General features: G+C 45.3%; 1 protein-coding gene across 2 annotated transcripts; it reads right to left on the bottom strand.

Moving 5' to 3' along the window:
• Positions 1–347: 347 nt before the first annotated feature.
• On the bottom strand, positions 348–9949 carry CDKN2C (cyclin dependent kinase inhibitor 2C). Of its 2 annotated transcripts, none has more exons than XM_073563723.1 (3): positions 9858–9949; positions 5221–5437; positions 348–1608 (listed from the first exon to the last, which is right to left on the bottom strand). In XM_073563723.1, the coding sequence occupies exons 1-3, from the start codon at positions 9932–9934 to the stop codon at positions 1231–1233; spliced, it is 672 nt and encodes a 223-aa protein (XP_073419824.1). In that variant the 5' UTR covers positions 9935–9949; the 3' UTR covers positions 348–1230. The 2 variants fall into 2 exon arrangements, with proteins under 2 accessions (XP_073419824.1, XP_073419825.1); XM_073563724.1 differs by having other exon boundaries at positions 9863–9947.
• Between the last annotated feature and the right edge of the window lie 815 nt (positions 9950–10764).

Below are 10764 nucleotides of genomic sequence, written 5' to 3'. Positions count from 1 at the left end.
TAATAAGACATTTGTCTTCCTACACTTTGATACGGCAAAACGGGAAACCTGATCGATCATCTCCCATCCATGCCACATGACAATCTAAGCTCTGCTCTGTCACTGTGGAGTTGTAGTTAGAATTTAAAGTGGAACTTACCTCTTTCTTTACAGTATTCATTCTTACAAAGAATAAAGTTTAAGAAAAAAAATGTGTGGAAAATAATTAAATCGAGACAATTAAAATATTCGTAAATCTGAATGACTAAATATGAGACAAAAAAGAGATATTAAAGTAAAGGAAAGGAGGGAATAAATTCATCGATATTTGAGAAATGGAGCAGAAGAAAGAGAACACTGCTATTCCGATCATTGTACCGAGGGGATTTACTTCCAGCTAAACATACAGCGCATACAAGGTACATACAGTCCACATACTGAGGAGGAGGAGGAGGAAGAGGATCGGGGTGGTGGTAATAAAAGTACAAGGGTCGCCGGTGCAGAATAGGATGGCAGCCAGTCTACACAGAGAGGAGAAGGGGGTAGATTTTGGGGAAGAAGGGTGCTGCAGCAGGGTTTAACCATTTTTATTCCAGAGGCCTGGATGATAGAACAGAACAGTCTCTGTGCCTTTATACAGACTTGTATTTGCAGACAATGAATAAGTGCAATGTTGTGACCGATGCCAGTCTTGTCTCTGCCCAGTGACAAAGTCTTCATCACTGTTTGTCTACAGAGCAGGGCTGGTACATGCAAGGAAAGGGGGCAACAAACGAAACAAACTGGGGGTGGGGGTGGGGGATACTTCAGCAATACAGGGGTCTACATGGACACTGAGTGAGCATGAAATGAGCGCATATATTCAGGAAATATATAAAATAGGCCCAATAACAGGGTAATCCTTCATCCCAGCACAGTCTGAGTCCTGGGAGTGCTGTAATAAGTGCTACATTTTATAATGTCCCATCTCACCTTTAAAATCACAGTAATATTGTATCAGATGAGAGCAAACTCGAGGAGCAGGTCCTTACTCAAGGCAACATGTTGACACTGTTTCTCCCACACATCAGTCACCATCCAGCCAGCAGATGCCTATGACTTCCCAGCAAGTCAAGAGTTAATAGCTTCATAGAATGTCTCTGAAGTCCATAATAATATTGGATTGGAAGGAGTCAATATAGCTAATTAAATCCCTTCTTATCTGCAGGCTGACTTCTGCTTGGCTGCTCATCTCCTACTTGGCCCCTGGCATCACTGCCCATCTCCAGGTTGGCCCCTGGCATTACTCTGGAGCCACCCCACCACCTGCTCCCTGTTGTACATCCTAGCCAAATCACAGGGTGTGTCTCCATTCTTGTTCCTGTGGGTCACAGCGGTGTCAGTATGCAGAACCAGGTATTGGACCATGGGCAGGTGACCCTCCTTGGCTGCCAGGTGCAGGGCAATGTTGCCATCTTTGTCCTGCAGGTTGACATCAGCGTGGAAGTCCAGAAGGATCTGCATAGTGTCCTGAAAGCCTGCCCTGGCTGTGTCATGGAGGACAGAGAAGCCACTGCTGTCCTGCAGGTTGGGGTCGGCTCCTCTTCTCAGGAGAAGGCTGGCAATGGCCGGGCATCCAAGTCTCATCACCTGCAGAAGAAACACAGCCCACCTATTAGCAATGCTCCAGCCCATTAAGACCGGTGCCTGTAAGGAGACGTCAGGGGGTGCACTAGGCACACTGTCAGCCCCACCAGTGAAATGATACAAAATAATGTGGAATTTAATATCTCACAACTCACACTTCTGTATTTATTTATTACAGTATAAAAAGTGCACACCTACATATGTAACATCTGTATACATCATACATCTACAGCATATACTATATATTATATATAAACAATAAATGTATATGAAATACTTATCACTACAGATCTATAGCTATCTAAAAATAATTTTCTGAGTATACCATGCTTTATAAATAGGTAGGTGAGCAATGGCTGCATACAAACTAGGTTCACTGTGTGTGTAAATATATATATTTATATTCACTTCTATTATATAACTTTACATAAACATATATTCTGCTCAAAAAAAAGTAAAGGGAACACTTAAGCAACACAATGTAACTCCAAGTCATTCACACTTCATGTGATATTAATTTTAATTTACAATAATCATTTTTATGCTTTATTGCTCTCAATGCATTACATGTGTAATGAATAAAGATTTGCAACTGGAATTTGTCATTCAGTGATATCTAGGATGTGTTCCCTTTATTTTTTTGAGCAGTATATATATGGCCTGCGATGTACATACATTATTAGCATATATATATATATATATATATATACACACACACACACATTATATATATATATATATATATATATATATATATATATATATATATATATATATATATATATATATTAGAACACACATTATTATCATATGTATATATCGAATATCAATATACCTTTACATTAACTTATCTCCATAAATGATACATTAATGCATTATATGTGCCTGAGTAGACAAGATTGAACACTGCAAGGTTTCATTTGCAGGAGGCCTCGATTTTAAAAAGGTTGGAGTCTGTTCTAAGACTAGTTCTACCAATAGGCTTCATCTATGCTCACGAAAAAAAACAACAACACTGTATTACAGATTACAATATCAAATTATTTATAGAAACAATTATAAGTCATTTCAAACATTATATATATATACATATTTTTATCTAGAGTGTGTGCAGCCGTATATATTATAGTTAGATAGATATTATACAGCTATGCAAAAAAAAAAAAAAACAGCACCACAATTACATGCAGTGGTTACCACCAGGCCTCTCAAACAAATGTCCAATTGTAGTAGTATTCAAAATATAAAAATAGAGGCAGCACTCCAAAGTAGAGGCAAAAATAATAATAATAATAATAATAATAATAATAATAATAATAATAATAATAATAATAATAAAATACATAGATATATATATATAATTTAATGGCACATAGTGACAACGTTTTAGTCCATATGGGGATCTGTGGTTTGAGAAATGTCCTGGTATGGACCGAAACCTCACCACTATGGGCTATTTGAATTGTAATATTTTTCTATATCACTTCATTAGTGTGCTACCTCCATTTTTTTATATATAATTGGAGGAGTGCTTATTGCCTGGGAGGCTTTGCACCCCTATTTTTTTTTCTTGTCAGTGATTCACTTATAATTTTATTTTTATCTATCTATTATCTATGTATCTATCATTCTATCTATCTTCGATCTTCTATCTATCATCTATCTATCATTCTATCTATCTATCTTCTATCTATCTATGTATCTATCATTCTATCTATCTTCTATCTATCATCTATCTACCTATCGAAAGAAAAATACAATTATAGGTGTCTAACTACAGTTAGATAGATAATAGATAGATAGATATTTAGCACACAATATATAATATATTTATATAATTATGCATATATAATATGTATATATATATGTGTGTGTATATATATAAATATGTTATTATTTCGATGTTCTAAGAATCCAGGCTCCTGCCATCCCCTAGGTTGGGACCTTGCCCAGCCTGCATTGCTGGATGAGGTCACCTCTGTAGACAGGCATATACTATCTCAGTAAGGTGCATCTTTGTTCTACCGAGATGTAATAAGGATGTAATTTGTACAGACAAGAGATGCTCACAGTAGACTCTTCCCATGTTAGCGTCCAGCACACACATGGTTACACACTGATGGTGACACCCTGTAACACCCTCGGTTCATCTTTCATTACAACTAATATTATTTTATTGGCATCCTAGAAAAAAAAGCTGCAATCATCAATAATATGTATTCCTGAAAAGGTGCTGGAGGGGAAAAAAAAACTAACAAAAGTGTCAGCTCACTCACGTGGTAAAACACAAGAACAAACGATGATTGGGAAAAAGTTAATATATGAATTGCATCGAGCTAGACCGATCCGATCACCTCCAGCAAGTGATAGACTGGAGCTAGATATGCCAGCCCCGAACAATCCCCCTTCCTAGGCAGCAATAGTCTTCAGGCCTGCTGATGTGAAATGGATGTAAAGTCTGTGCACCCTCCACCACCTTCTACCCACAGGCAGACATTTTCTGGCCCTGTCACGCTGTGGGCACATCACACTGCTGCTGTGGGAGGCCTGACACACGTGGGCCCTGCTGTCACCTTCCTCCCCTTGGGCAGGGTGCTGCACTCAGGCCTTTCTGGGGCCTTTTCTACACAGGGAGGGACGATAATAATGGCAACAGCTTCTCAAAAGTCTCGAATGAACGATAGGAGTCTTCCGATCAATATCTGTTGAATAGTATAATCGACTTTTCTGAAAGGATGGAGCCCTGGCATTATATCTAGTGTGGAGAAAAAGTGCAACGCCCCAGCCCTAGTGCGTACCCACTGAAGAAGGGGCTGTCATGGCCCAAATGACCCTTCTAATCACTTTCTGTTACTTTTATTCCTTGCATTTTGGACAATAATGGTGACAAAAAAAAGCAGACAGAAAAATCCCCTAGTCCCTACTCTGTCCCCTTTTTGCCCCATCCTTTATGGTCAGGCCATTTACTATCTATTTGCAGACTGCGGCCTGGTTACAGTCAGGGGGGATAAAACAACATTTGGATTTTTTAGGCCCTTGGAGTAGAAAAAAAAGGCAAAAGGAAAGGAAGGAAAATGTAACAAAAAGGAGAATTTAAACAAAAAAATAATACTAATAATCAGATACCCAAGTGGAGCGATCTGCTCAGGATCCACCCTGTCTGGAGGGAGAGGGCAGCAGAGGGTTCGCTCCGGTGTTTGCTCAGTGTGAATACCTGGCAGGACACTTAACCCTTTGTGCCCGTAATTAAGAATGAATGGGGGAGAGGCTGGAGTTAGTTCGGTGGGTTTATTTTTTGGGACATTTTTTGAAAGTGATGATATTGTGTAGATCGGAGGAATCTCAGATCCATCTAATCCTATACAGGTTGATGGCTGCAAAAATGCTGGAGGAGTAAGGGGGGGGGGGGGGGGGGTCACAGATTGGTGCCAATAAGTATTTCGTTTAACCCCTGCCTGACTGTATGTCTTTAAAGGAGTGATCCACAGAGGGGGGAGGCATTAACCCTTCATGCTCACAGGGCCTGCGATGCATTATTTCACAATGAACATATCGAGAAGCCTCTTGGAGCCACAGCCCTCCCTATCCCCCCCTGTGTCCCGGGCGTGCACCCACCTGTAGGGCTGTCCTGCCGAATCTGTTGAGTGCATCCACATTGGGCGTCCTCTGCAGCAGGTCCTCCAGTTGTTCCAGGTCCCCTCGGGCAGCGGCTGTTGACATCAAGTCTGCGAGAGGCTCTGCCATGCTGGGCTGGGGTCCTGGGCAGAGGTCCGGGGCAGGACAGAGGGGGATCAGTGCATGGCATGAACAGGCTGACAGCCGGGGCTCTGAGCTAATAGGGGGATCGTAGTAAATACTCGTAAAAAAGGGCCCGCCCCCGGGCACACGTGATGAGCAGATATTCCTGCAGCCTCCCTCGTCTTCATCTGTGCAGCCTCCGATCTCATTCTGGGCAAACTCTCCTCTTTTTCCTCTTCTTCTTCTGTGCAGCCTCCCCTCTAATTCTGTGCATTCCCCCCCTTATTCTGTGCAGTCCCCCCTCTTATTCTGTGCAGCCTCCGCTCTAATTCTGTGCAGCCTCCCCTCTAATTCTGGCAGGCCCCCCCCCCTGTTATTCTGTGTAGCCTCCCCTCTAATTCTGAGTAGCCTCCCCTCTAATTCTGAGTAGCCTCCAGTCTAATTCTGGCAGCCTCTAGTCTTATTCTGTGTAGCCTCCAGTCTAATTCTGTGCAGTCCCCCCCCCCCTGTTATTCTGTGTAGCCTCCCCTCTAATTCTGAGTAGCCTCCAGTCTAATTCTGGCAGCCTCTAGTCTAATTCTGAGTAGCCTCCCCTCTAATTCTGAGTAGCCTCCAGTCTAATTCTGGCAGCCTCTAGTCTTATTCTGTGTAGCCTCCAGTCTAATTCTGGCAGCCTCTAGTCTTATTCTGTGTAGCCTCCAGTCTAATTCTGTGCAGCCTCTAGTCTAATTCTGTGCAGCCTCTAGTCTAATTCTGTGCAGCCTCTAGTCTAATTCTGTGCAGCCTCCCCTGTTATTATGTGTAGCCTCCCCTCTAATTCTGTGCAGCCTCCAGTCTAATTCTGTGCAGCCTCTAGTCTAATTCTATGCAGCCCCCCTCTTATTCTGTGCAGCCTCCCCTCTAATTCTGTGCAGCCTCCCCTCTAATTCTGTGCAGCCTCCCCTCTAATTCTGTGCAGCCTCCCCTCTTATTCTGTGCAGCCTCCCCTCTAACTATGTGCAGCCTCACCTCTTATTCTGTGCAGCCTCCTCTCTAATTCTGTGCAGCCTCCCCTTCCCTCTCTCCTTCCTCTGCAATTTTCCCTCTCTCCTTTTCCTAATGTCTAGATCTCCTGCCCCATGCAACAAGCCTGACCCTGAGTCCAGCCCTTTCTCCTGTCCTCCATTCAAACCCTCTCAGAACCAACCTCCAGCACAAGATGTCCTGCCATCCAGCCAGTCTCCCTCCCCTTCATACATCATCTCTACTCTGCAATATTTCTCCTATCCTGATTAAGAACCTTCATATCATTTCTATCCTTTAAATATTTGTCACCCTCTTGTGTCCTCTTGCTACGTATGATAAGATCACCTTCTCAGGATCACCATATTCCCCTCCTCCTGCTCTCTGTTCTCTTCCTATATCTTCAGCCCAGTTCTAAAACTTTCCAGCTGTCTCCAACTCCCTCTAGATCCAGAGCCCTGTCCTCCTGCATTCCCCTCATCATCAGGTTGTCATTATCCTTCTCTACAGCATTGAATCAATATCTAAGCCCACCATAACTAATGACTCATCGTCCACCCTCGGATCCTCCTGTAAATCGACTGTCAACTTGTCCAACCCCTCTATTCCACATGGAGTGGGAAGATGCCAGCAATGCATTGGGTGCATAGTTTGGAAATCTTGAAGCTGCCGTTGACCTTGAAGTGGGAGGCTGGACATATTGCCGATACATTGCACAATCCAGAGAAGTTGTTTGCGGCCTCCAGAAACAGTTTTGGAGCGGTTTGAGTCAGTTTCCACATTCACATGTTGATGAATCCAGTCTCCAGTGGATTAGCTTCCAGAAATGATGCAACTTTCAGCAAGCACATGTAAGTGTGACTGAAGGAGACCTAGAGCCTCAGCCTCCCCATTCCAGAAATAAAAAAAAGAGGGTCAGTAGTAAAATTCCAAAATGGGACAGAATGAACTCCAGAAAGGGAAATTCTAGAAGCCGACAGCAACCAAAATAGGTGGTTTTAAATCCTGGAAGAAGCCAATCAAGGCTGCAGTGATGAGCAAAATCTCCAAGAATGACACCCAAGATGCTGTATGAACAGAAGATCCAGGCTGATGGCTGAACTATCCTTCGATGACCTCCAAGTGTCTCTACGGGGCAGGCACCATCGGCCCTATCCATTCACACCGCTTTCATAGGGTTATTGTTTCTTAGTGTTTCCCCATTCTCCATATTGCTCTCCTGTTCCTTCTTCATACAGTCATGCATTCTTATGGGGAAAAACCGTGCACATTGCAATGCATGCCCCGAATCACTGCATCTTCATGCACCTGCTACACTAACTGCTGCCACTGCACTCTCCTCCATCACATTGTATCTCACTCATGGCAATTACTCTTCTTTTTGTTGTTGCTGATCACCCCCCCCCCCCCCGCCCATTGCACAGGAACTTCTCCCCTCCTGACAGTTTTTCCTACAACTAATGTTCGAGCCAATAGCAATTTTCGCTTCTACTATTCATATCACTCTCATGTCACACTCCTGTCCCTGTACTATCATCGTCATATCTCTACCTACTTTACCTACAATGTGATTGTCCCTATTCTCCCTCCTGCCCTGCACTCTAATTGTCCCTATTCTCCCTCCTGCCCTGCACTCTAATTGTCCCTATTCTCCCTCCTGCCCTGCACTCTAATTGTCCCTATTCTCCCTCCTGCCCTGCACTCTAATTGTCCCTATTCTCCCTCCTGCCCTGCACTCTAATTGTCCCTATTCTCCCTCCTGCCCTGCACTCTAATTGTCCCTATTCTCCCTCCTGCCCTGCACTCTAATTGTCCCTCGTCTACCTCCTGCCCTGCACTCTAATTGTCCCTATTCTCCCTCCTGCCCTGCACTCTAATTGTCCCTATTCTCCCTCCTGCCCTGCACTCTAATTGTCCCTATTCTCCCTCCTGCCCTGCACTCTAATTGTCCCTATTCTCCCTCCTGCCCTGCACTCTAATTGTCCCTATTCTCCCTCCTGCCCTGCACTCTAATTGTCCCTATTCTCCCTCCTGCCCTGCACTCTAATTGTCCCTATTCTCCCTCCTGCCCTGCACTCTAATTGTCCCTATTCTCCCTCCTGCCCTGCACTCTAATTGTCCCTATTCTCCCTCCTGCCTTGCACTCTGTCACCTTTCTCCCCTTTCTACTTTGCCATACCACACACTCATCTTCTCTGCTCTGTAATTCACATCTGTCCCTGCACTCTCTTCCTAGAACTCATGTGACAGCTCTTCTTTTCTCAGGAGATCGCACTCTTCTCCATGTCAGATCTCGTCTCCTTCTCCTATATTCTCCCCTCTCTGATGATTCTCTCCCTACTCCTTTCTGTCGGAGTCCCTTTCCCTCCTGTTACAGCTCCAGTCACACTCCCCCATAGCTGCACTCTTCTCTGTGTTTCTCATTCCGTCTTTGTAATCTTCCCTTCCAGACATGATTAGAGAGTCCGACTTACCACAGTGGCCGTCTCTCCATTTCTCCTACCACTGTACTCCCCCAGGCTACAAAGGCCCGTGCTCTGCCTCTCCTCCCCACCCGGTCACCACTGCCTCCATGTGACATCTCCTGCTGTCACTCAGCTCTACTCCAGGTCCCTTCTCCTCTCCCTCTGTCACTGCACTCTCTTCCATGATACATCTCCTCACTCCTGTCAGTGCACTCTCCTCTGTCACATCTCCTCTGTCACTGCACTCTCTTCTATGTCACATCTCTGTCACTGCACTCTCTTCTATGTCACATCTCTGTCACTGCACTCTCTTCTATGTCACATCTCCTCACTCCTGTCACTGCACTCTCTTCTGTCACATCTCCTCTCCTGTCACTGCACTCTCTTCCATGTCACATCTCCTCTCCTGTCACTGCACTCTCTTCTGTCACATCTCCTCTCCTGTCACTGCACTCTCTTCTGTCACATCTCCTCTCCTGTCACTGCACTCTCTTCTGTCACATCCCCTCTCCCCTGTCACTGCACTCTCTTCTGTCACATCTCCTCTCCTGTCACTGCACTCTCTTCTGTCACATCCCCTCTCCCCTGTCACTGCACTCTCTTCTATCACATCCCCTATCCCCTGTCACTGCACTCTCTTCCATGTCACATCTCCTCACTCCTGTCAGTGCACTCTCTTCTGTCACATCCCCTCTCCCCTGTCACTGCACTCTCTTCTATCACATCCCCTATCCCCTGTCACTGCACTCTCTTCCATGTCACATCTCCTCTCCTGTCACTGCACTCTCTTCTGTCACATCCCCTCTCCCCTGTCACTGCACTCTCTTCCATGTCACATCTCCTCACTCCTGTCAGTGCACTCTCCTCTATGTCACATCTCCTCTCCTGTCAGTGCACTCTCTTCTGTCACATCCCCTCTCTCCTGTCACTGCACTCTCCTCTCCTGTGACAGCTCCTCTCCCTCCTGTCACCCCTCCGCTCTCCTGTCCTCTCAGGGTCACCCCCAGGCTCTGTCTCCCACCCTTCCGCAGTGACAGCGGCACCCACCTTACCCGCAGTGCCTGCGCCCCGGCGTCATGTGCGGCTCCTCTCCGCTTCCCCTCCCTTTCTCGTCCGCAGATCATCTCCCCCTCCTCTATCTCAATCGCTGCCGGTTTTTTTTTTTTCCCTCTTCAGCTTTTTTTGAAAAGAAAAAAAAAGAGCGCCCTCCCGAGACTCCGCCCCGACTCCGCCCCTCTCAACGGCACAAATTTAAGGGAGCTCGAGACAGATCCTCTCCCGCTGCACGGAACCGTAAGTCACCGGGATGGGAGACGCCGCACCCCCGAAACACTGACGGACGAGTAACGGAGACACACACTTCTTCTAGTGAGTCTTTACTGAACCCCTTCCAGCCCCGCTGCTGGCCCTCGCGGAGGTGCGCGGTGTCACGGTTTATGGCCGCGGCCCCTTTAAAGGCTTCACCAGACTGTTACATAAGATTCCACGCGACGTTCGAATCCTGCTACAATGTGATCTGTCAGCGGCTACAGAGTAACGAGTCAGCGGCCTGACGCTCCGGCAGAAGCGCTCCGCCCCCTGCTGTCCCCTGTGCGGGACTGCACCTGCTGCCTGCCGGACACTGATCAGCTCCTGACACGGCTCCAGCGCCCAGAAATGGCGGCAAACGGACAGAGACGGCTCCTAGAAAGAAGGGAGGCTCCAAAACCCATTAGAAGACTTTTAGGAGAAAGTTTAATCCTTTTATTTTTTTTTTCTGTGTTGGCAGCGAATCAGTTTTGGAGTACATAACTCATTTATTATTTTTTATTAACCCCTTCAGGGGTTAAGTGAAAAAAGCTAAACAGAATTTATTTATTTTTTTTTTTTTAATTTTACATTTTGAATGTTGCATTATTTTCTATGTGGTGTAAATAACATTAAATATTGAAGAAATAACAACATATTCATGTAA

This window comes from Dendrobates tinctorius, unplaced genomic scaffold (assembly GCF_039654945.1).
Source record: "Dendrobates tinctorius isolate UK_male_01 unplaced genomic scaffold, ASM3965494v1 ptg000396l, whole genome shotgun sequence".
NCBI classification, from domain to species: domain Eukaryota; kingdom Metazoa; phylum Chordata; class Amphibia; order Anura; family Dendrobatidae; genus Dendrobates; species Dendrobates tinctorius.
The sequence above is the reverse complement of the archived record's forward strand: the minus strand, read 5'-3'. Positions and strand labels throughout refer to the sequence as shown.